Raw genomic sequence first — 27,773 nt, 5'->3', positions numbered from 1 at the left:
TAGCTATCCAGTCTTGTGAAGAAAGGAGTGAGGCAAAGGGACAGTGATGACGCTGTGAATGCAAAAGGGATGGCAAACCATAGATCCTTGTACACTTTGATTTCTGAATGCCCAATCTGAAAGTTTAAGATTAAGAGACACACTGTAAAGAGTGTTCATGTGAAAACAGATGCTTATATTGTAGCTTATCTGAAGCTAGTGGCCTTATCTATGAAATTTAGTTTTTAAATCCAGCTTCTAATATACTTGATAGCATTAAATGGATAATAAACACACACTGATTTTTTTTCTTTGAATGAATATAAAGAGTTTATTCGGTGCGTATTTGGGTATACAACAACAAATATTAAACAACTTTTTAAACTTTTTGTGCACAGGGCAGAAAACTGCCTGTACATGCTATGTCCACTTTTGGAACACAGATTTTAAACAATTATCAATGCACAAATCTTACATATCATGCAACTCTATGCCAAGATTCCAACTTTCTTCCATGCAACAGATATGAAGATCTAAATGGAAACCTAGCTACGTCTTAAACACTTTTCCAGTAGCAAGTATAATATATGTTGTTTAGGGGGAACCAGTCTCAACATTACCTTGTACATAATACAATGGTCACGTGCCAAGTACGAGAACAGAAGGACTTGTACCTGTACAGATGATACAGTTCTTATTTGAACAACACAAGAGACAACACCACTGTTCCACAGTTCCTGTCTTTACACAAGAAGCCACAACGATAGATAAACATGATACACGAATGGAATTAAGAGTAATCTACACTTGAGGATAATCCCGTTTCAATTTATCTATACTGACTGGGATTGACGATACAACTCAATTTCTACGCACAAACTACAGCACAAGAACTTGACCAGAATACTACAGTTCTAATTAACAGCAAAAATAGAGAAAAAGAGAGATAAAGGGAGAAGGGGGTAGGGATAAAGGTGGAGAGGGAGAGAGAAAACAACCCATGATAATACTGCTACCTTGAGCCTGCTATGCCAATTCAGATTTAACCTTGAATTTGGTTGTTTTGGATTAAGTGAAAGAGTGGATAGAACCACAGAATTTCAGAAATCATACAGTTTCACTATATTAAAGAGTACACTTGAATCAAGCATAGATAGAAAACATGAAGCCAAGAAAACAACACAGTTCACAGAATTCGTTTGCTCCTACAAAACATTTAAGCAGTTAATTTTATTTTTTTTTTAAAGAATAGTTGTGGTCTTTCAAATTTTCTTAGTTGGGAAGCAAATTGACCGGCACTGGTGCTGTGAAATATTTTTGCTGTTATCTCCAAAGTATAGGTGAGATCATATTTGGCAGTCCTTCTTCCAGATTTAGTTCATTGATAATGCTTGGCATTCTTTTGCACAAGCTGACTCTAAATTATGGGGCTTTAGTATGGATGATAACAAGGTCTAATGGCAGATAGAATAGGGAACTCTGCCTGTGTGTTTGTTAAACCTCAATGAGAAGATTGAACTTTTGGATGAAGGACTGCTAGATGAATTCAACAGCACCTGGACATAAGGTTCTGTTATGGAGCCCTCGTTTTACCCTCACTGACTACGTTGATTCATTGTGGCTCATGGATTTGCCTCCATTCAGCACACCGGAGACGCTTCTGCTCTTGGTTGGGGTCCCACTTCCAGATCGGGAGAACTCCGTGAGATCGTGCAGAGACGGCTCCTTATACATGGCCACTGAAAAGCACAGAGATGGTGGAAAAGGCCTTTTATGTATTTCACTGTTCCAAATTTCTAAAATAGATCTGTAGTTTACATTTTAAAACTTCTAAGTCCAGGGGCAAAGCTCATGTTCATCATCTCAACTTAGTCATTCTGCAATATATATATTCTGCAATATGTATATGTATATATATATATATATATATATATCAAAAACAATAAACAACTTTGTATTATCAAAAGATTTAATTTTGATCATCGAAAAGGAACAAACTCAAATATTTTATTTTGTTACTAAGTTTCTATGTCTTAACTTAAACATACAAGTACTTAGCAGTGTGGATGAGATTAAATTAAATGAATTCTAATCCGCATATAGTCATACATAAAGGATTTTAATACCTAATTTCTATCACTTACAGTTTTATATGCAGGGAATAATGAAAACACATTTAATAAAGCTCTCAGATATTTAAATATAATCTATAACACACTGAGAAAGTGTAATAGTAAAATTTTACGATTTTAAAACATTGATTTCTATTATACTTTAAATGAAACTCTCTAAGATTAAAAGTATTAGTATAATTCTTAGAAAAATAAATGATAACAATTATTATTGCTGGGCTATACATCACAGTACTAGTGTATACCTGTGAAGTACATGCATCACCTTGTAAGAATACTATGATATAGAAACTCATATTTTTATTAGAGATAGATTCTGATTGTAGCCTAGGATGCTCTGGTATCACTAAGTAGCCCAGTGAATTCTCTTACTTACATTTTACCGATAATCATGAGGCACATGTAGAAAAGGACTATTTCAAAATCATTCAGTTAATATTGGGGCATAGTTACAAATGCTGATATTTTTGCACTTTGGAGGTTTAGGAAGGAAGATCATGAATTTGAGGCCAATTGGGAGGAGAAAGAAAGGCCAGTTATATAGTTGAGACTTCATTTCAAACAAACAAACACAAATACAGTCCCATCTCCCTGATATTGAAAATGAAGCTAGAACCTGAACTTGGATATTCTGGCCCAGCATATGAGTTGTAAAACACAATGTAATACTTATTTCAATAAGTGTGAATATGTGTGGGGGTAAGGGGATCACTACTACTTTAAGCCTCTACTGTAATCTCATGTGGGTAATTTCTTCTATTTTGTTTGTATTTTCTGTCTCGTGTCTATGACTTCCCCTCTGATATTGCTATTACCAATTTTATCTTTATATCTGTTTTGGCTAGGTTTGTCTTATCCTGACACAAGCTAGAGTTATTTGGGAAGAGAGAACCTTAATTAAGAAAATGCCCCCAGGAGACTGAACAATAAGCTTGCTTATGACATTCTTGATTGATGCAAGAGGGCCTATGTGTGGGTGGTTCCACCACTGAGCTGACAATACTGGGTGCTGTAAGGAAGCAGGCTGAACAAGTCACGAAACAGCATTTCTCTATGACCTTCGCTTTAGTCCTTGCCTCTATGTTCCCGCCTTTTATGATGTCCTGTGGTGTGGAGTGGAAGTGAAATAAACCCTTTCTTGCCCAAGTTGCTTTTGGTAATAGTGTTTTATCTCAGCAAATAGTAACCCTAGCTAAAAAAGAAATTGATATCAGATCATGAGGTATTGCTGTGACAGACCCGAGCATGTGTTAGGGAAGACCGTGAACTTTGGGATGTTGGACTGGAAAAGCCATTGATTGTTCAAAATGTAGGGAGCTGTTGTGAAAACAAAGAATATAGAACAGTGCAGATAATGGAAGCCTGGCTTATTAAGTTTCAGAGGGATTTTTGAGTGTACGTTAAAGACTCTATGTACCTACTTGATATGTTAAATGAAGACCCACCAATGTAAAACTTTTGCTTTGTTGGGGCAATTGATACCTGTCAGATGGGTTAACGAATATGAAGTAATTAAGAAGATACCAGCATCTGGGAAGTGTTGGCTTAGGGGCAGCACACAGAGCCACAGTTCAAAGGTGGCCAAGGCTGTACTTTTGCTGGTAGCCAAAATAGATGATGTGTGTTTACCAGGTGTTACTAGTTTTGAAGGGTTAATAGAGAGCAGATAAGATTTTGCACTTTGAGAGGTCAGGAGAGGCCATTGGTAAATTTCAGTTGATGTAGAAGTTCCAGGATTGAAGGGGTAAGTTGAGAAACATTGAGGACTGACCCCATGTGCAGGGTAAGAGTCCCTGATGAGAAGAGCTCAAAAGAACCTATTGGTGAAGGTACAGCCCAGATGGAGTAGAAATGTGAACATTTTGGAGATGCTAGTAACATGGCATAACCATCAAGGAGAGCACCAGCTGTGGAGCAGAGCTGGCTTGAATCTAGAAGAGAAATTGTGTATGCTGTGAATAGCAAAGCTTCAAGAAGGGCTGCTCCCAAGGCAGTTTTTGAACAAAGAGCATCATAAATTGGTCCCAAACATCAAACACTAAACTTTTTACATTGTTGAATATTTGTTTTGCTTTGATTTGATTGTGACTGTCCTATGTTTATTACTTCTTATAGTAAGAAAGTACGTAATTTGTTTTTGATTTTACAGAAGCTCACCGTTAAATGACTTTAGGTATTTTAGAAAGAGTTTGGGAATTTACAGAGACTTTAGATAGTTCAGAAATACTTTGAACTTGAAAGAGATGGTGGATGTTTTGAAGAGACTGAACTTTTAAAATGTTTGAAAATTTAAAGGCCATAGGACTTTAAAAAATACCCTGTAATACTAATATTGACATGCCATCATGGGGACAAATAAACAAGGGAAGGTTCTAGTTTTTGTGTATTTGTGTATCAAATTGATAAGTAGTCAATTGTGCTGGCTAATTTTATGTCAATTTGATACAAGTTAGAACTATTTAGGAAGAAAAGACCTCAGGGAAGAAAATTCTCCCACCAGACTGGACCGGTAAGCCTGTGGGGGCGTTTCATTGATTGACCATTGACAAGGGAGGGTCTAGACCACTTTTGACAGTACCACACTTGGCTGACGGTCTAAGTGGTATAAGAAATCAGGCCGAGCTGGAGGACCTTGGCGTTATAAGAAAGCAGGCTGGGCAAGACATGAGGAGCAAGTCAGTAAACAACATCTTTTCATGTCCTCTGCATCAGGTTCTGCCTCCAGGTCCTGTCCTGTGTGAGTTCCTGTCTTTGTCTTGACTTCCATATGTTTTCCCAAGTTGTCTTAGGTTATATTGTTTTACCATTGCAATAGAAACCCTGAGATCACTCTTTTATTTCTCTTAATCTGAAAAAAAAAACTGTGAAAGAAAATTCTTAAGACTATATTGACCAAGGGCTTTTCCTAGAAAGTTTAAATATGTATACATTTTAAACTCCATGGTTAATCTCTACAAGCCATTTTGGTATAATATAGGGTTCTTAGTTGCCTTTAGTTTGTAATTTAGGTACTTACTTCTAATAAAGGTGTTACTATGGTTAAGGTAAAATGAGAGTAGATGCCACTGTCAATGTCTGAATGTTGGCATGGCTTTTACATTTTGGACTTGATGGTTTTTAGTGCTGTAAAATGCTTGAAAATGTATGTATAGATGTCCTAATATGGAAGAATTATGTGTCACGTACAAAAGGATGAAAAGGAATTATTTAAACTAGTAATATTCATAGCAGAATCCATAGATGATCAAACTTACCTTTCAGTGGCTTGGGCAGAAAATGTGCTGCGGGCTTGTTCTTCTTCACGTGGTTGCCTTTCATGATCTCTCCTTCTTTGTTCAGGCCCAGATACCACCCTCGGCCCGACTGCTGCTGACGGTACATCATCGATGAGTATGTCACATAATAATTTTCAAACACTGATTCTTTGAATTTGCATTCAGGTGTGAAATGTTCCTGCAACAAAAGTAAATAAACAAAAAAGTCAGTATTTATAAGGGTGTGAATTTCAGGTAGAATAGATAGAAAAATACATTTTAGGAATTTAGATAATACTTTGTTAAAACTTGTATGAAGGGTATTCTATTAGAATAGGACAAATTATTACCACTGGAAAACACAAGACAACATGTAGCAATTTATGTTATCTTCTAAGAGAGCACCCAAAGTGAAAATGTGGCTGATCAGTGATTGGCACCCTGTAGTAAGCAATTTGAAGATTTGGACAAGCCACAAAAATGTATGCTGGACTAATTCAAGAGTAAAGGGATTGGAAGACAAGCATAAAGCTGTTATAGGAGTCTTGTTTCCCTTAACAATAAGTAAAAGGAAAATAAGATTTAGCTTGCATTTATTTTTATGTTATTACTCTTGTGTATGTGAGTGGTGTGTGTGATGTGTATGGCTCACATGTGGCGGTCAGAAAACAAATATGTTCATTCCTTTCACTTTCATTTACAATTTGGGGATTGAACTTAGGCTTTGTGTGCCAAGTGTCTTTGCCTGCTGAGCCATCCCACCCGAGTAATGATTTTCATAAATTCTCAGGTTATCATATAGTATGGTTATCAGTTGCCTGAATATTAAAGCAATATTAGGATGCTGGTTGCCTAGTTTTCTAAAATAGTTGTACAAAAAAAGCTTAATTTTCACCATAAGGTAAATAGAATTGATATTTTTTAGTTTATTGGATCTTAATTCAAAATAGAATTTACCTCTAACCTCATTATTTTCATAAATTAACAGTCACAAGCAAATCAATATGGTAGTAAATACTTTACAGAAATTCTGTAAATAAACGCAAGCAAATAACGCAGAGGACTTTAACCCTGGAGTTCTGGTTTTCTGTATTGGACTGTGCCATATTTTCTTTAGAATGGGTTTCTAACCATAGTAGATTGTTTGAAGGACAAAAATCAGCCTTCTTTTTAGATTTGGTGTATATATGCACATATACATGGAATACACACACACACACACACACACATATATATATATATATATATATTTCTAAGCTAAATAAAACAGTATATTTTAACCTATAAGAAAATTTATAGAGTAGCAGAATGGTCATTGGAGTGGAAAATAACAAGGAAAATAAAGTAGATACCAACGATGATGTTATCAGATCTTTCCCCTAATTTGCTGAGATGTTAGCAGGAACAACAGTTGATAATTTTGTCCAGTGTTTACAAAGCCTTGTTGTGCATGCCTTCTAGGATACTGGTCTTTTTAAAGCAATGTCTCTGTGTTTCTTCTTTCCTTCATTTTCACATTTAATATCATGCTCAGTATATACACCAGCTGAGCAACAAGATTTGAAATGTTCTAAAAATTACTTTAGTGAAGGGGAACACATTTCTCAGCATTTTTCTGAAAGGGAAGCTTGCAACCAATTTTCTTTTCTTTTTTATTAAACCCTACCTCATTCAGTACTATGTCTGATGTCCCTATTTGCTCTGCACAATGTACTTGGTCAAGTATATTTGGGGGTTATTTCATTCAGTCTAGGAATACACCATAGATCTTCCAGGATTCACACAAATTCAACCTACTAAAGCAGAAATGTACTTCTGGGGCAACTGTCACATGGGAGAAACTTAAAGGAGTTCTATTTGTGGGTTCTGAAAATTTCTGTTTTGTGGGATTTTTCAACACAGAGAAAGTCGAAGTTTCTCTAGTGATGAGGAAAATATCTGGAGTTCTTGGGAATTAAATCATCACTTGGATAAAATATTCTTCCTTGGAAAGTAGATTTTCCTTTCATAAAATGTCAGAAATAATTTGCTGGTAAATCTGTTGAGTGCTACAGATGATCAAGTTAGTTGACACTCTTCAACCACTGGCCCAGAGGATCCCACTACTCAGAGGAAACTCCAACAGAGGCCCTCTGAAATGCCCACCCAGTCCTGCAGTTATTCAGTCCCAAAGAAACACACAGAAGCCTACATTGATTATAAACTGGTTGACCTATTAGCTCAAGCTTCTTATTAACTAATTCTTACATCTTAAATAATTCTTGTCTGTGTTTGTCACGTGGCTTGGTAGCTTTCATCAGTGAAGCCTTCTCATCTTGCTTCCTCTGTATCTGGGTTACAACTGAAGACTGAACCTTTCCTCTTCCTAGAATTCTATTCTGGTTGCCTCTACTTCCTGCCTGGTCACCCCACCTATACTTCCTGCCTGGCTACTGGACAATAAGTATTTTATTAGAACAATATAAGTGACAGGGTACAAGACCATTGTCCCACAGCAAACCACATGGGAAAATATTCCTGACTACAGAATGAGTAGATGGGACCAAAATGTGTCCTAAGTCTCCCAAACATACCGTGCCGTGCAATTATGTGTGATATCAGTAATTATTCATTAATTTTATATACATTTTCAGATGGTCTATTACATATCTGAATGACACTAAAAAATTCAGTGATAATTAATACATACTCTTCTCCATATCTGAAGAGATCAGGCAAATGACTAGCACACAAGATGTATGTACTGCCAGAAATACAGAAAGAATGTTCAGAAAAAATATATATTGTCTGAGAAGAGAGGAAAAAGTAAGACCTAATTCTGACAGGGACACTAAGGACAGTTTCATAGACAGAAGAGATCATTATATCTGAGTCTTGAAGCATGGGAAAGAATTTAACTCAGAAATAAAGAATAATGGTTGAAGCACAGGTCAACACTTATCCCATCCTCAACTTACCCTTCCACTCTTCTTTTATTATCTGGAATCTACCAAGTTGCAGCTTCTCACACTTAAATCCAGGGAATATGTGCATTCATATGCTTTCTACTTCATGTTCCCATAGCCATCAGCTTGCATACTTATGGCAAGTAGATGACTTTAGGACCTCTTCAACAGGATCTCATAATTGGTCTACCTTATTCTCCTTATGTATTTGTTTACTTAAAGTAAGGTCCCCTTCCTCATAAACTCTGGATGATTTCACCTCGCATATAATAAAAGCAACAAATGACTGGTTGTTTCCTATTCAGTCGCCACCATTCTTGGTCCTCCATGGCTTTCCAAATGCCATTTACTTTTTTAGTAATTCATCCTTCTTTTTCTCTGTCTCCTAGTTTTCTCCTCATCCCTCAAGATCTTCTTTAAATATAATTCCTCTTTGGATCACATGTGATTTCTTCTAATCAGAACTGATTAAATCTATATCGACACACAGAGGCTCTACCTAGATCACTGGCATGGTACCCATGCATGGGAGATAAGCACTTGTATTTCAGAATCTATCCTGCTGTATCCCCCAAGCTCAGGGTAGACCAGTTGATTAGTATGAATGTTGGATTGCAGTGATGGAGACTAAATACTGAAAATTACATGACTTATTAGAGTATCAGCTTCCAAAACGTCTCCAGGGAATTTCCTTTATATCATAGAATAAATTCAGTTATATTTATAAGGACGTTGTCATTGCATGGACAGATCTTGCATGAGTGATTTAACAGCTGTTAAGAATAATGTGGCACCTACAACGCTAAGAGGAAGTCTTGGCAATTGTTACAACTATCGGAAAATGGCAAGGAAGGACTCAATGAACTGAATGCTCTGTCACATCCTGACAATTTCTTAGTCATCCCTACTAAATTTGGACTCAAAAGCTCAGCAGAGAAGAAAATGAGGCCAAAAACGAGAAGGAAAAAAAAAAAAAAAACCACGTTGAAGCAACCAAAGGAGTGTTCTGTTCTCTGTGTGTGACACTGTCATTTTTATCTTGTGTTAGAATGAGTAGGCAGAAGAGGCTTGATTCTATTAAAATGTGGAAACATTTAGCATCCCATTTTATGCAGAAGAGTCCAACAAAGAAGCTATGGGTGCAATTGCATCTCTTCAGTACATATAAGCAATATCAATAATGGAAATTGTATTTGGCCCAAGCCAAGAAAGTCCTATTTTGAAAAGGACATCAAGGAACAAATTTACTTTGATTGGTTGTAGATGCCTCCACACTGGTTCCCTGAAAGAAGGTACCAAAGTGAACACAAAAGAGGCACTGAATGAAGGCAGCAATAGCTGTGCCCTATATTTAAAAGGCAGTAGATAAATAAATATCTCCTATCAGAAGGGGCATATGAGTCACAAATTCCTTGCATAGTTCCTATGAAATTACTTAATAAACTTATAACTTTTTTTTTCAAGACATGGTTTCTCTGTAGTTTTGGGGTCCATCCTGGAACTAGCTCTTAAGACCAAATTGGCCTTGAACTCACGGAGATCTGCCTGCCTCTATCTTCTGAGTGCTGGGATTAAAGGTGTGCACCATGATTGCCCACTAATAACTTTTAATGCATTAATTTCTCTTAAATGTTGTTCACCTCTCATGGCTCATACACATTTTCCAGAAAATAATATTTAGTTCATGAAATAATCTGTCTCAAAGACCTTCTCTGTTGTTGATTTGTATTTTATTCCTTTACAAGTTCAAGATTTGTTTCTTTTTGGTGACTATTAAACTTCTTATCTATATGTAGCTCATACTAGCTAGTTATTATCATATTTTGGCCAACAAATGAGGGATTGAAGTTTAGAGAATACACAGATCCAAGAGTAATATCTAACAGTTCTTTTTCCAAACCCACTTTACTCATATTATTCAGAAGTAAATAATTATTTGGAGGTTAAAATAGCAAATATGAATAAATCATTTTAAAACCCTAATACATCAATAGAACATACTAGAGAATTCTTTCAGCCAAGGATACTAAGGGTCAGTTGCTCCTATCATGGCAGATAAGGTCTCAATATAGACATTTTAAGTCACAATGGGTAATACTGGATTCATATACAAATAAGCACAAGATTTAATGGTGTGCCAGAAACATTGTCCCAAAACACAGAACTTGAGACTAGTATAAATTGTTATTCTCTTTTAGAGTCTACAGATGTAGCTCTGCCCTGTGTTGCTTCAATCACAGTGGTAAAGTGTGGAGACAGCTTAGTCTTTTTGGCTTGCTGGAGCTAAGGCTTGGTTAAAGGAGACTTGGGTTAGAAGAGCAGCTGATCTAGAATGATGCCAGTAGGGCTATGGTTTATTGCTGTGCAACCAGGAACCATGACCTCAAACAACAGAGCTTAAGGTTTCTGTGTATATTTGTCAGTCAGGCTCTATAAGCACATCTCCAGCATTAGAACAGATGCACCAAGATTAAATACCCTCATAATTAAAAACAGTAATTTAGCAAACAGAGGCCATAATAACAGGGCTCTCATCCACCCACCCCACCCCCATTCTCTTGTAGGTTAAGCTATGATGTCACTACAAGGTGACAGTGTTACATTTGTATTTGTATCTAGGCAGGATGAGAAACTTTCAGGACTACCATGTAGACTGTAAATGTCCTTTTTACACATTTAGCCCCCACAACATATTTTTAGGTAGGCAGCATAGATTCTTTTGGATCTAGGGAGAGCAAAATTGTCTACTGAAGTGGTTCCTACAAAAACTGGTAATGTTAAACCTGGGTAGCAAGGACTGTCATCACAGATCCTGGTATAAGCTATTGTTCTCAATAGATTTTGCTTACGGCACCTATGACATTTTTAAAGTAGGAAATAAAAAATAAAAAGCAGAAAATAAAAACAGTTTATAGATTTATATGTGAACAAGAACAAAAGCATCACTAACAGTCCTGAACCATGATTTTTCAGCAAGTTCAATAATCATATTTTAACAGGTTTCCTTTCTCTTCAGTGCTCTCAGTGACCTCTTTTCCCCTTCTATCTTCCAGCACATTTTCAGCAGAGTAATCCTCCAATTAGTTTAGCAATTACTGTCACTAGCAAGGGTCATTCATCTCATCTTGAGCCATGTTCTAATGAGAATTAATTTTATGGATTTAAAATGTGCAGGTTATTTAAGCAGGTCTGATTTGTGTATGTCAATTATTCTCCTGCGTATTGAAAATCGTGACTAGATTAAAATCAGAGTCTCAGCTCTTTTATAAGATAAGTAAATGAAATTTTAAAATATAAATTATACTCATGGGGTGACAAGGTAACTACGTATATTCCCCAGATTGGCTTCTCTTACATCAGTGATCTCAAAATCTAGGACTAATTATTATATTCAGAGCTTTGATATTCTTTCCAAGGGTATATTTGAGGCAAATAAACTTCATTATTCCTGAGTTCAAAGAATGGTAAGGAAGAAGCTGAGGAAAAGGGAATCAACAAATTGTGCTCTGTAGCCAAGCAAATGTGTTAATTCATGATAAGGGGAATATTTTATACAAAAAAAATCCCATTGGACTAAGATAATTAAGGACAGTTCGTGGTCTAAGGCATGGGTTACAGGATTGACCTATACATATATGATGAAAATATCTGTGAAGTGCAATGTCATATGATGAGACCTTTGAAACTGCCTTGTACAAATTCAAATAAAGAGTTAATTCTGGCACTGCATCTACCTAATAAATAGAAGGCTCTTCCAGAGGAGAGACATAAGCGGTCAGCACTTGCCTCCTAGGGGAGAAACGGTAAGTGATAAAATGAGGAAAGGAGCCTAGAGATAACTCCAGTGTATATGTGTGAGTGTGTGTATTATATTGCATGTTCATGTGGGTGTGTGCACATGTGCCTTTGGGTGCATGTGCAGGTGATTCTGGTGGAAGGTAGAAATTGATGTTACGTGTCTTCCATGCTCGTTTTCTATGCAATTATTTTGAAACAGGTTCTCGTATTGTACCTGTAGCTAATCAGGCTGCTGACCACTGAGCTCCAGGGATCTACTTATCTCTGACAATCAAATTCCAGTGCTAGGGTTTTACATGGGGGCCTCATGCTTATATAGCAGGCAGTTTACCAAGTAAGCCATCTCGCTAGCGTGATAAACCCAATCTTCAAGACATGGAAGAGAAGGGGGGGGGGGGGGGAAGAAGACAAAAGAGGGTTTAAAAAAAAAGACAAAATAGTGTAGCTGGGGAGATGGTTCTTCAGTTAAAAGCTCTGGCTGCCTCTGCAGATGGTCCATGCTCAGTTCCCAGCACTCACATGGTAGTTTACAACTATATGTAACTTCAGTTCCACGAGATCCAATACATTCTTCTGACCTTTGTGGGCACCACACATAAATGTGGTATACATACATTAACAAAGGAAAAATACACACACATAAAATTTTAAAAATCTTAAAAAAATCAATTTAAGGAAGACAATTGGGAGCATGGGGGAGGAAGGAGAAGGGAAGGTAAAAGTGGAAGAGGAGAGAAGGGGAGGGGGAGGAGAACTTGAGGGAACAGGATAGTCAAGATGGAGGAAGGACAGAGATGAGAGCAAGGAAAGAGATATTTTGATTGAGGGAGCCATTATGGGGTAAGGGAGAAATCTGGTTCTAAGGAAACTCCTAGGAATCCACAAGGATGACCCCAGCTAAGACCCTAAGCAATAGAGGAGAGGGTGCTCAAACTGGCCTTGCCCTGTAATCAGATTGATAAATATCTTAAATAATACCATAGAACCTTCATCCAGCAACTGATGGAAATAGAGGCAGAGACACACAGCAGAGCTTGGGGGCTGAGCGAGCTCCCAAAGACCAGTTGAAGAATGGAAGGAGTGAGAATATGAGCACAGAGGTCAAGGCCATGATGGGCACACCACTGAAACAGTCTACCTGAGCTAATGAGAGCTTACCAACTCCAGCTGGACTGGGAAGGACCCAGCATAGGAAGGACCAAACTAGACCAGCTGGATGTGGGTGACAGTTGTGTGGCTCGACCAGACTGAGGGGCCTCACTGACAGTGAGACCAGGATTCATCCCTACTATATGTACTGACTTTTTGAGAACCCTTTCTCTTTGGATGGATACCTTGCCCAGCCTAAATGTAGTAGGGAGGGCCTTGACCTTCCTCCAAAACAATATGCCTTACAATCTCTGATTGGATAGGGGGTGGTGGTGGAGTAAGGTGGAGGGGATGTGAGGAAGGGAGGGGTTGCAACTCGGATTGGTATGTAAAATAAAAAAAATATAGTTTGTTTTCTTTTTTGAAAAAAATTAAATAAAATAAAAAATCTGGGAAAAAAGAAATACAAAACAGTTCTTAAGCTGAAGTAAGACTAAAGAGAGATCCTTATAAGAAAGACATAGGCACATAATTATGTCCTGATCTTTGTGTGTCCAAATAACTAAACATTTCAATTGAATCCTTTGGCTTTATTTTTGTAAAATGATGTAATAGTCTACCAGTTCTGTTAACTTAATTATGCTCTTGCTTGAAGATCCAATGAGAAACTGTATATGACTGAAGCTTCACTGAAGGCTTTCTTCTGATAATAAGTAACCAGAAAATCAGGTCAAAATACATTCTTTCATTTTCAGAGTTCTTTTTCATCTGGAATCAATTTCTAAGAATAAGATTAGCCTATGTGTATTTTACTTATATAGAAGAATATAAATTGTACCCCAAATTGTACCTACAGATGAATTTTAATGTTCTCCTCAAAGTTTGGTTATTAGGAAACCTTTTTTTTTCTTCTTTCCTTTTTTATTTCTGTCGGCAGCAGGATGAAATGGCTGCAGTGCTGTAAACCATGGCAGTAAAAATAAAAAAAGAGAGATAGAGGAATATTTAAAATAGATCTTGTAAAATTCCATGACACAAAATTACTTAAAAATACATAGGGCTAGACATGGTGATGCATGCCTTTAATGCCAGCACTTGGGGGGGGCAGAAGCAGGCAGATCTCTGAGTTTTGAGTCCAGCCTGGTCTTACAGTGTGAGTTCGAAGACAACCATGGATACATAGAGAAACCTTGTCTTGAAAAATTAAAAAAATACACATGGTAATTATCAACCATTTGAAAATAAATGCAAATTATGCTTAACTGTGTCTATTTTTTATTGCCTCATATTGTTAAAAATTCTTGATGTCATTTTTATAGTCCAGGATAGTTTATGGCATTTTAATTTACCTTAGGTTAATGTCACAAACATGGCAACATATTGCCCTTTCCCCACAGTTAATCATCAATAAGAATTAGAACAATACTAGGCCTCTCAGTGAGGGACCAGGTACTATGTTTTAGTTCCATAGTTCTCTTACAGCTTTGTACTGGTCATCCTGTATCTTCCAGTACCATGAAGATGTGCCATACAATGGATTATTCACTCTATTCAAATTTACAAACAAAGCTGAGTATTGGAGGTTTGTTGGATGGCTGTTGGCTCTAAAGCATTGGCAATCTATATAATGTAAAATAAAAAATGATAAAAAACTATTGAGAATTTCTAAAAAACAAAAAACGAAACAAAACCCACAGCTGGGCCTGTTGGTGCACACCTTTAATCCCAGCACTCAGGAGGAAGAGGCCTCTGAATTTGAGGCCAGCATGTTCAATATAGTAAGTTCCTGGACAGTCAGGGCTATTTCGAGAGATGTCATCTCAACAAAACAAAACAAAACAAAGAATTAAGGCAAAGTATATTAAAAATAAGCTAGAAATAAAGGAAAACAAACACCCCCCCTTTACAGAGGCTAATGGGTTATTTTTGTCAGTATATAAAAATAACTGATTCAAAGGTCTCATGCCTCACTAACATTGGTCAACAAAGTTTAAAATGAAAGCAAATTGTTAAGATTTGTGACAAAGCAAGATAAATATATATGCATGAATGCATACTAGATCAATAGAATAAGGAGCTAGTTTTCTAAATGAAACAGAAGTGACTAACCTTTCACTAAAATAAGAGGAAAGAAGAAAATCAATGAACTCAGATGAAAAGGGAAATACTGTTATAGACATTCTAGAAATGTAAATATCTTTGAAATGTATTGTGAATAATTATATATTCTAATAGAGTTGAAGAACTAGAAAGGAGGATGAATTCCTGGGGACATGTAAGTTACCAAAACAGAATTGTGAAGAAGAAATAGTAAACCTGCAAACACATGTAAGGAACAAATCTCAACAAACTGAATAAATGTAGCAGTATATTAAACAAGGTCATTGATCATTGACCATGATCAAATGGGACTCTTCACAAAGATACAACCAGGAATCACAACCACCATGGAATGAAAGACAAAACAATACAAAGCATAGGATCATCCCAATGATTGCAGAAAAGACATGTGAGAAAAGTTACCATTCCTCCATAATAACAACACTGACTATTAGGCAAAGGAAGAACAGGTTCAACAACATAAAGACCATATATTATAGGCAAGAGCTAACATTATCTTGAATTGGAAAACTCCTACAGCTTCTAAAAATATAAGGAGACCCATTTTCATTAGCCCCCTTCAATACTAGAAAACAAATAGGCAAGAGACTGGAAAGAGGAAATCAAAAGTTTCACTATCTGTAGATACACTCTTACATAAAAAATCCCCAGAGGCTGTGTCAAAAAATATCTATTAGAAGTGACAATGTGGTAGGTTGAGGCAGGTATTCAAATCCAGTCTATGCTATATAATGAGTTTGAGATCAGCCTCAGCTACATAGTAGAATCTTATCTAAAAAAATGAAGGCAATCCAATTAACCAAAAAGGATGTGATTTCATTTTATTTATTTTTTGTCAACTTGTTATAAGCTATATTCATCTGAGAGGAAGAAACCCCAATTTAAAAAATGCCTCATAAGATCAGGCTATAGGAGGTTTGTAGGGTATTTCTTAATTAGTGACTGATATGGGATGCCCCAGCCAATGTTTGGTAGTGCTATCTCTGGGCTGCTGGTCCTGGCTTCTATAAGAAAGAAGGCTGAGCAAGCCATGGTGAGCAAGTCAGTAATCAGTACCCCTTCATAGTTTCAGCATCAGCTCCTGCCTATGGATTCCTACTCTATTTAAGCTCATGTCCTGACTTATTGATGATAAACGGTGCTGTGGAAATATAAGACAAACTCCTTCCCTCCTTCATTTCTTCCTTCCCAAGTTGTTTTGGTCATGGTGTTTCATCACAGCAATACACTAACCAAGACAATGGTAACTCATCTACAATTAGAAGTAGAAGACATGGATGAAAAAATCAAAGCGATCTATCTATATAAAAATGGAATGGCCTCCTATATTCACAGATTGAAAGAACAAATATTGTTAAATGTCCAATTTGGGGGCTGGAGCAATGGCTCAGTAGTTAAGAACGCTTACTACTCCGGTAGAGGATCTGAGTTTGACTTATAACATGTGCCATAGTGACTGACAGCTGAAATATTGAGCCCTCTTCTAAATGTCATGGGCATCAGACATATACATGGTACAGATACATATGAAAAGATGAAACACACATACATAATTTAAAAAAATATTTTGTAGTACCAAAAATGATCTGTCCTTTGAGTGAAATATCCCTCAAATATCAATAATATTCTTTCCAGAACTAGAAAAAAAGTGGTAGAATTTTGTATTGAACCATACAAACATGCCTGTCCCTCTCCATAATCCAAAGCAAATGAGAAAAAAATAGTTAAAGGTACTATTTTGTCAGACCTTAAAATAAAGCTAAGTATGAAAAGAGACACAAGGTCCATCAAACACAAGAGAAAACCTAGAAGTAAATCTATATACCAAAAGATAATTTCTTTCTACAGAAATTTTATAAACTAACATTGGAGAACAGTGTTTTCAATAAATAGTGCTGAGAAAATTTTGTATGCATATGTAGAAGAAAGAAACCAGACCTCTATCACTCATTACTTTCATAAACAAAAGAAACACAAATAACTAAAACCCGATTAATGACTAAGTATAATATCTGGAATTGTGAAATGACTATAGTCACCCATAGGGGTAATGTTCAGGATACTGGCGTAAACACAGAATTTTAGCTTTATGGATAACAGCCGAAAAGTAGAAGAAACAAAAGCAGAAACAGACAAAGGAGATTCTATTCAGCGAAGAAGCTTCTGTACAATGAATGGGGAAATGAAAATGAGACAACCTGCAGAATAGGATAAAATTTGTAAAAACTATGTATCTGAAAAGGGATTGATGATTTTCATATTACATATATTGCTACCAGCACAAACTCTGGCTATGGAGCATTTGAATGGCATTTGTGAGCCCAGGTGTTTGTGTCCCCACTCAGAGTTCAGAGGAAAGTTGCTGAGACCATCTCAGCACTCCTCCCACCTGGGGAGGCAGCTAGGATCAGGACTGCTAGGCATGCACAAGCAGGAGAGCATGGCAGATTCCTGCCACCATACACAGAGATATTTCGAGGCCAAGCAGTGCGCTGCAAGGCATATTTAGCCATTATTCAGATAAAAAGGGTTTTTATGCTGCACGGTCACTTTCAGAGTTAAAGTGCTGATCATGGCTCTTACCTGGCAGCCCCAGAGCTGGCAGTAATGGTAATTACACCATTTTGAAAGGGGAGACAGGTGGAGCCAGCATCCAGAGCAGTTTCACCCAAGCTGCTTACCATTTTAAAAGCTCTTCAAGACAGTAAAGAATTACAGATAATGTAATAAGGACAGATTCAGACATAGAAACTCTAAATGAGTCACAGTGTTGGGAAAATGTACATAGGCTTGGGAGAGAGAAGAAAAAGAATATAAAGAGTTAAAATAAATAAATTGTTTAAAAAACAAAGTCTTTAAAGAGACAGCACACAGACAGTCATAGATTAAATGGAGTAAAGAAAAATAATTCCACATAGATATGGAAAATTCAAAAATTCTGGATTATGTATTTTATTGTGTTATCTTTGAAATTTTTGACTGTGAAGGAGCTAAGTAAAGAGAGACATTTCATTGCATGGGCTGCTAAGCTAAACCAGCATGTATATTATAAAGGTATCTTGACTTCAGAATTTGGGTCTAAGGATATGTTGCTTTGGAAAAGAGGTTATTCTTTTGTTTCCACAGAAGATGAGAACCTTTGGATTCATTCTAGGCTAATATGATTTGATAGATCATGACCCTCCTGAGAGGTTGCTGTGAACACCCTCAAAAATTACTTTGCCCAATAAACAGCAGGAAGAACTATACCCATATTGTTGTAAATGTTTCTTTACATTTAAAGGGGAGATATGCTATAGGGATAGATACTTTGCGTTGGTATGGATCTTGGTTTATTTATACAAGTTTTAGGTCAATTTTGTTATATGTATTTTTCTTTCATGGCAGTGAGACACATCTGCTCTTGGCATCACAAAGCTACTCTAAGAGGAAGATGGGCATCAATGAGGCTCCTTATGGAGTTGGTTAGCCATTTGGGCAAGAAACTGCTCTTGTATAGGCTGCTTGATGAACTGTATATTCAGTATCCACAGAGAAATCACTGATGAACTTGTCTAAAGGTGAGATGATCCTTCGGGCTTCCTGCTTCATGAAAGAGTCTGCCAGACATTCTGCAGGACACAGAAGAAAGTGACTGACAAACTGCCAACATAGGTGAAATTGCCTTTGAAATTTCCTGCTTCATGGAAAAGTCTCCCGGGTACTATGGGCCTATAGGCTGAAGATAGATGTCCCAACAGTACAGAAGAACTATGGATTACTGTCCAGGCATCAAGATGTCTTTGTAATTTCTAGAGTTTAGAAGTTGCTTACAATGCACTTCCTATTTACTTAGGTAATATTATATCCTTCTGGAGTCTTTGATGGAGTTCAAAAATAGATAGTAATAATACAGTTTTCCTTCATTATGATAAGAGATAAAGTAGATATAAATAGTGTAACTGTAATTCTTGCTTGATACCTGTTTTGTTACATGTAATTTTACTATGTTAAATTTCCTTTTCATTTAAACAGAAAAAGGGAGGTGAGTGGATTCCCCTCTGTATGCTATGAATATCACTGATTAATAAAAGAACTGCTTTGGGCCTATAGCAGAGCTATAGGGGAACAGAGCTAGGCAAGGAAAACTAAATGGAATTTTGAAGAAAGGAGGTGGAGTCAGAGAGATGCCATTGAGCCACCGCCGGAGTCAGATATGTCAAAATTTGCTGATAAATCACTGCCACATGGCAATACACAGATTAATGGAGATGGGTTAAATTAATATGTAAGATTTATCCAATAAGAAGCTAGAACTAATGGGCCAAGCAGTGATTTAATCAATACAGTTTCCGTGTGATTATTTCAGGTCTAAGCTAGCTGGGCAGTCGGGAACCAACAAGCAATGCACACACACACACACACACACACACACACACACACACACACACACACACACACACACAGAGAGAGAGAGAGAGAGAGAGAGAGAGAGAGAGAGAGAGAGAGACAGAGAGAGAGAGACAGAGAGAGAGAGAGAAAGGAAACTATATAATTGCCAATTGCTACACCCAAATACTCAATCTGTAACTAAAGGCATTCCTCAGAAGACAAAGAACTGTTAAATAAGTATATTAAAATGCTTAACATCACTAGTTACAAGGCACATGAAGATTTAAAGCACATTGAGATATCCCTTTTAGTAAGAATGATTATCACAAAGATATAAGATAAGAAGAAACACTGAGGATGTGAAGAATGGAGAACTCCAACACACAATTGGTAAATATAAATCAATACAGTTATTACAGAAAGCACCATGGATGTTCCTCAATTTTTTTAAAGAGGCCATCAAGATGGTTCTCCTAGCAGAAGTTCTGGAAGTGAAAACTTGATGACAAAAATTTCCATTCTTGGGACTTGTGCTGGAAGGCAAGAACTGCCTCCTGAAAGTTGTTCTCTGACCTTCAAATATGCACCTTAGCAACTCCCCCATGTCATAAACACACACATTATACACATAATAATAACTACAACTTTAACATAGAATTATAATTATGGTCTAGCAATTTCACTACCAAATGCTCATCAAAAGGAAATGAAACCTGCAATGTAATTTAAGTAACATCTGCATTACAATGTTTATTGCAACTTAGTTCACAATTGTGAAGACAGAGGTATAACTTTAGTGTTTATCAGCTGAAGACTAGATGAAGAAATTGTGGAAAATACTCACTATGGAATAGTATTCAGTGATCAAAAAGATAAAATTCAGCCCTTTGTGAAACCATGAGTGGAAATGGAGATCATTATGTTAAGTTAAATTAGCCAGGCACAGAAAGAGAGGTATTGCACAGTCTCACAGAAGATGAGGAGAATGGGAAGAGAACTCTGAAGTGCTCCCACATAGCAGGATAGCTGCAGAGAGCAATAATGTACTGTACATTTTGAAAGGTCTGAAGAAAGAGTCACTGTTTTGATTTGTGCTGGATAGGAATTGCATTAAATCAAATAGCATGGATCCTGAATGCTACCATAAACGAATGAAATCTGAGGTGAGAGCTGTTTAACTGAATTTTCACAATGAACAGATTACTGTTCAGAAAGATTTGAGATAAGCAAAGTATAGTTTAATCCTAATAAGGGACATCATTATTGCAGAGAAATCAGCAGAGAGATTGGTTTTTTTTCCTAAGTAAATTGCATTCATCTATTAGAGCCATGGTTCTCAACTTGTAGGTTCTGATTTCTTTGAGGGTCGAGTGACCCTTTCATGGGGGTCACCGAAGTCCATCTGCATATCAGATATTTATGTTCCATAACAGCAGCGAAATTAGAGTTATTTAGAAGCAATAAAAATAGTTTTATGATTGGGGTTAGCACAACATGAGGAGCTATATTAAAGGGTTACAGCATTATGAAGGTTTAGAACCACTGGATTAGAGAAATAAAGCCCTAAATATCTCCTTTCTGTGTATTTTTACTTCATGCACTGGGTTTTTAAAGGCAGTGTTGACTTGCATGATTTTGTGAAAGATATATTTTATTTTAAAGTGTGTGTGTGTGTGTGTTTCTGTGGGTATTTGTTCATAAGTGCAGTACCCTGGGAGTCAAAAGAGGGCATTGGGTTCCCTGGAGCTGAAGTTGGAGGCAGTTTGAGCTGTCTTTCACAGGTGCTGGTAAACAAACTTGGGTCCTCTGAAAGAGCAGTACACCCACTAACAGCTGAGCCATCTGTTCAGTCTCTAACTTACATGTTTGCAAGGTGAATAACAAGTACCAGGGATGCATTGGGTATACTGGAATATGCTTGTAGATTGAACACTTGGAAGACTGAAGAAGGAAGGTTGTCATGGCTTCAAAGCCACCTTGGGCTGCATAGTGAGTATTAAGTCAGCAAAGGCTGAATAGCAAGACACTGTCTTTAAAAAAAAAAAAGACAAAAAACTATCAGATATGCTCTCTAAAAGTACAGTGTTGTCTAAGCACTCCATTACTCTGGTGCTTTCTTATTTGTGGAGTGCTCCTCTTTGTAATAACTTCATAATGTCATCTAAATCCATTTGCAAAATAATGACCTCCGAGGGACCTGTAGTCAGCAGGAGAGCAAGCTTAGTAGGTCGAATCTTTTAAAATAGTTCCTGTAAGCTCCTGGCTAAAAATGAAAGCCTAGGAGTTCTGAAAATTTTCCCAAAGATCCCACAACCCTGCAGGGAAATGAGGAAGGCTCTTTGTTCCAATATGAACTGAAACGGATGAGTAATGACAATAGTCTATTAAATAAAAAGCAAACCGAGGTGGGTCACAGAATGTTTGAATGCTTCAGGAACTTTTGGAGTCACTGTTTTGATTTGTGCTGGATAGGAATTGCATTAAATCAAATAGCATGGAGTCTGTCTCTGCGGAAGAGTATAGCTTAGAATAACCAGGAATCAGCTTCTTCAACGTTTTACCAAGATTTCTTTCAGTCCCACTTGCACATGTACAAAAGTGGTGTTAACTAAGAACACCAGACGGCTGGAATGTAAATTCCTACAATATGTAGACTATTGCAAACACTGAATCTGCTATGGGAGGGCAGAGCACAAAGACCTCTCCTGTAAATGAGGGAGAAAGCACACTTGCAAAGAGATACTGGACTACTGCTACTTTGCATAACATCTCCATTTATTTCTTTTACTTATTTATTGTGTGTGCACAGGTGTGTATACATTGGGAAGTCATAGGACAGCTTGTGCAATTCAGGTCTATCCTTTTATTATGTGTTTCTGGAGATCAAACTCAGGTTATTAGACTGGTGGCAAATTCCTTCACTTGCTGTACTTTGATTTAATCTTAATACCATATAAATTTGATGCTCATTTCTCTAATCTAAGAAAATTTCCCACTTTAAAGGTGTGGAAAAGAACAATAAAAGAAACAGGAACGCAGGCTTTAATGAGCAATTTTCTTTTTTAAATTATTATTATTGTTAGAAGAAAGTATAGATGTCATGGTGCATCTGTGGAGGTCAGAGGACAACTTCTCAGGAGTCCGTTCTTTCTTGCGATTTTAAAGTGGGTTCTAGGGATTGACCCACAGGTCATCAGGCTTGTTTAGTGATCACCTTTATTCACTGAGAGATCTTGTCAGTTCAAATAATTTCTTCGTCAACTTATTTCTAAAAACACTTCATCCAAGTTGTAGTTACTGGCAGCACATACATGTGTACACACACACACGATAAGTAAATAAAATGTAAAAAAAAAGTCAAACAATGATAGTGTTGCATTCAGGGGACAGAGACATGCAGATCTCTGTGAGTTTGAAGCCAACCTGGTTAACAGTGTGAGTTTCAGGACAGCCAAGACTACATAGGGAGACACTGCCTCAGAAAAATTAAACTAAATCAAATCAGATGATTAATATATGAGTTTAACAATTGCTGAAAGTTTACCTTCCTTTCTAAGTGTTTTATGTCCTTTCAACACAGAAAATAAAATCTTACCAAATCACTCATTTTGTTTGAGTAATTAATGTGATTGCCTAGCATCTACAAGATGGGAACTAAACCACGTGTCTCACCATGAGGATGGAAAGGGCATGGCAGTTGGTTAGCACACACACAAAGGCTCAGTGACCACAGAATCCCTTTCCTGCCTTCATTTTTAGCTTGCAGAATAAGTCACAAAAGGCACCATCCAGTCCATCCCACTGTCCACCTTAAATGGCTGAAAAAAGTAATGGCAATCAATAAAGACAAATGCATTAGAGGAGTCATTTTTCCATTCCACTAAGGGGTTAATAACATACAGACAAGACAAGCAGTTTCTCAGTGCTGATTCCATGGCAAAGGTAACAATATGAAAGGCTGTCATTTAGGTCTTAAAAAACCTTAAAATTATAAAACAAGAATTACTATAATGTGAATCAGTAAGCACATATGATACTAAAGGTATTTCTGAAATAATGCAGTACTAATGGGCCAATGACATTTTCATGTGTTGTGCTAATTATGCTCAAAGAAGTACAACATCATCATCTTACTTGTTTTGCTCTAAGCCACCATTTCATTAGTTCTGCTTTCATAAAGTAGCCAGATAATAAAAATAATAAGGAAAAAGTCTAACAATACCTATCTTTAATCGGTGCCTACATTTAAAGTTTCCTACAACTGAACAGTTCCGGCATTTTGGCGACAGGTATGGACAGTTTAATAATGATAATGATAACAAAGGTAATGATTACAATGAATTTTGGGGAGATCTGCAAAAGAAAATTATTCTCTCAAGAGCTCTTTACCTCCCCTCACCCCACAGTGTGTGTTGAAGAAATGAAACGAGAAATGCTCACACATTAGAATGTAGCTTTGGCACTGAAACATTCAGCTGTGCCAGGAATTCAGAGCAAGGAAACAGCTCCTGCTAGAGAAAGCTGGACTCAGTGTAAGGCAGCTGGAGCTGACCAGCGACAGGTCCACATGCTAAGGCAACTTCAGCTGTAAACTTGGACCTGAGTCCCAAAGGAAAGAGCAGTTTTCATACAGATTTGCAAACAAGGAAAATTGCCTTTTAGCCTGCTGCTTCTCTCTCCACAAAAGGAAGCAGCTTTGCATTTTCCTCATGCAAATCTGTCCACTTAACATTCTCCTAACCCAAGCAAGCTACTATTGCTTGGATTCTTCTTTTGAAAAATACTAACCAAGTATTTCAGCTGATTTGGGGTTTTTCTTCTCCAGTGACTTCTCCCATACCCTAGAAATTTTAAAGAGCGACTCCACAGGAGCATTACCAAATAAAACTTGGCTTTTAATTTGTATAGGTTCAGATGTAGATGACAAAGGGAAATTGAATGTAGGCAAATCCATATGGGCATGTCTAAGGAACTCAGCAAGCAAAACAGCACCCAGAAAAAGTTGAATGAAAAAGTCAAGAGTGTATTGATTTGTTTCTCTCAATTCATGATCCCGTGAGACAAAGATTTTAAAGAAAAGGTAGAAAAATAAGTTTTCTCCTCTCTGTTGCCAAAGATGTCTAATTCTTGTACAAAAATTAGGTGTGCTCAGAGATCAGATCTGGTTATCTGCAGATCAACCAGACACAAAAGAAACTCCATTTCTTCTGGGAGATATCCCTATACGTAAGTTCCATCCCTCTCTAAAACGGAACAAAAAAGCCAGGTCATTTAAAGAGTATGTATTTGTGTAAAGTCTTGTGAAATTAAAACAAGGCATGTTGAAATATGAATGTCACTATCACAAAATGAATCATACTTTCACAAGGTCCATATAAATGTGTCACTATGTTGCAGTAAGCAAGATGACAGCTCTCTATTTATGTGCAAACTGCCATCACCACAATGCTCTTGGTTCTTAGAACACCTAATACCATGGTTATGTAGAAACTACTACAGCGAAACCTCAGTTTTCTCTCTGTTTGTAGAGATTAAGTATGCAATATTCATGCTAGAATTCCTAGTTGCTCAGTTTTAAAAATTTTATTTCCTGAAATACTGCAAAATTTTACTTAATATGAATTCTTTAAAATGTGCTTGGTGAATATTATTCTTTCGAGTTCTGTGAAGGACTGTGATGGAATTTTGATGGGAATTGCATTGAATATGTAGATTGATTTTTGGTAGGATTGTAATTTTTATATTATGTTGATCCTACCTATTCAAGAGCTTGGGGAATCTTTCCATTTTATGATATTTTCTTAAATTTCTTTCTTCAGAGAATTAAAGTTCTTGTCATATAGGTTTTTTTTACCTGTTATAATACTCAACTTTATATGGAAAAATAAAAAAACCCAGGATAGCCAAAACAATCCTGTAAAATAAAGGAAACCTCTGCAGGGATCCCTATTCCTGACTTCAAGCTATACTACAGAGCTATAGTAATAAAAAGTTCGGTATTGGTATACAAACATACATGTGGATCAATTGAATTGAATCAAAGACCCTGACATTAATCCACACACCTATAAATACATGATTTTTGACAATGAAGCCAAAATTGTATAATGGAAAAAAGAAAGCATCTCCAATAAATGGTGCTGGCATAACTGGATGCCAACATGTAGAAGAATGAAAATAATCCATATGTATCACCACACACAAAACTCAAGTCTAAGTGCATCAAAAACCTCAACATAAATCCAGTTAAGCTGAACCTGACAGAAGAGAAAGTGAGAAGCAGCCTTGAATATGTTGGCACAGGAAACCACTTCCTAAATATAGCACCAGTAGCACAGACACTAAGACCAACAATTAATATATGGTACCTCTGAAAGTGAGAAGCTTTTGTAAGTCAAAGAACACAGGAAATAAGACAAAATGGAAGCCTATATAATGGGAAAAGAACTTCACTAACCCTACATCTGACAGAGGGCTGACCTCCAAAATATACAACGAACTCAAGAATTGGACACATACATGGATCTAATTAGGAAGGAGAAAAACAAAAGATCTTTTGAGTAAATTGGGAGCATGGGGGTCACTGGAGAGGATAGAAGAAAAAAATATAGCACAATAAAAAACAAAAAATGTGATAAAAAACAAAAGAACTCAAGAAACTAGGCATCAAACTACCAAATAATCCAATTAAAAAATGGGGGTACAGATCTAAATAGAGAATTCTCAACAACAACAAGAACAACAAAATCAAATGGCCGAATTGATATTTAAGGAATTGCTCAACATCCTCACCCCTCAGGGAAATGCAAATCAAAACAACCCTGAAATAACATCTTATACCTGTCAAAATGGCAAAAATCAAAACATCTTGAAATTTGAAGACAAATGAATGAAACTAGAAAAAAAAAACCACACCCAGGAAGACAAACACAGTATGTACTCATTCATAAGTGGATATTAGATGTAAAGAAAAGGATAACCAGGCTACAGTCTGCAACTCCAGAAAAGCTAGGTAATAAGGATAACCTTATGAGAGACATACATAGATCCCTTGGGAAGGGGAAATAGAAAATATCTCCTGAGAAAATTGAGAACCTTCAGGGATAGGGGGGCAGAAGGGGAGGAGGAAGAGCTGAAGGGGTTAGGGAAGAAAACATGACATAACTGGATGGATGATTTTGGGGACAGACAGAGGAGATCAAGGAAAGAGATATCTTGATAGAGGGAGCCATTATAGGGTTAGGGAGAAAAAGTGGAGCTAGAGAAACTCCCAGGAATGCACAAGGATGACCACAGCTAAGAATCTAAGCAATAGTGGAGAGGGTGCCTGAACTGCACATCCCCTGTAATCAGATTGATGACTACCCTAATCATCATAATAGAACCTTCATCCAGTAACTGATGGAAACAGATTCAGAGCTCCACAGCTAAGCAATGGGCGGAGTTCCCAAAGTACAGTAAAAGAGAGGGAAAAGCGTTATTATGAGCAAAGAGGTAAAGGTCATGACGGGGAACCCACAGAAACAGCTGAACTGAGCTAGTGGGAGCTCATTGACTCTATACTGACAACTAGGGAACCTACATAGGACCAAACTAGGCCCTCAGAATGTGGGTGACAATTGTGTGGCTGGGGAAGTCTGTGGTCCCACTGCCAGTGGAACCAAGATTTATCCCTAGCGCACACATGAACTGGCTTTTTGCAGCCCATTCCCTATAATGGAGGGATACCTTTTTCAGCCCTGATGCAGCAGGGAGGGACTTGGTCCTGCCCCAACTGCATAAGCCAGATTTTGTTGACTCAATATGGGAGGCCTGACCCTTTCTGAGGAGTGGATGGGGGGTGGGTAGGAGGAAGTGGGAGAGGTGGGAGAAGGAGGAGGGGGGAAGGAGCAAGGAATACTGTGGTTTATATGTAAAACGAAAAAAAAAACTTTAAATAAAAATGTAAAAAATGTGCTTGGTGACATTAAATTTTCAAAGTAGGCAAATGATGTTCTTTATCAAAACATGCAAGTCAAATTTCAAATATTTGTTAGCTAAGTAAAACTGTAGTTGAATCGAATAAAATAATAGGCACTTTGAGA

The 27,773-nt window shown here is 37.0% G+C and overlaps 1 protein-coding gene across 2 annotated transcripts in view; it reads right to left on the bottom strand.

The window, feature by feature from the left end:
• Nucleotides 1-296: 296 nt before the first annotated feature.
• Nucleotides 297-27,773, bottom strand: part of Fgf13 (fibroblast growth factor 13) — a 504,366-nt gene continuing 476,889 nt past the window's right edge. For both annotated transcript variants that reach the window (XM_041637239.1, XM_041637240.1), the window contains 2 exons: nucleotides 5,366-5,564; nucleotides 297-1,718 (listed from right to left, as the gene is read on the bottom strand). In XM_041637239.1, coding sequence (XP_041493173.1) covers nucleotides 1,582-1,718; nucleotides 5,366-5,564 — 336 coding nt within the window. In that variant the 3' untranslated portion in view covers nucleotides 297-1,581. The remainder of the gene's footprint in view (nucleotides 1,719-5,365; nucleotides 5,565-27,773) is intronic.

This window comes from Microtus oregoni, unplaced genomic scaffold (genome assembly GCF_018167655.1).
Source record: "Microtus oregoni isolate MIOR12 unplaced genomic scaffold, Mior012 000052F_001, whole genome shotgun sequence".
In the NCBI taxonomy this organism is placed as follows: domain Eukaryota; kingdom Metazoa; phylum Chordata; class Mammalia; order Rodentia; family Cricetidae; genus Microtus; species Microtus oregoni.
This window is presented reverse-complemented; position numbering and strand designations above follow the sequence as displayed.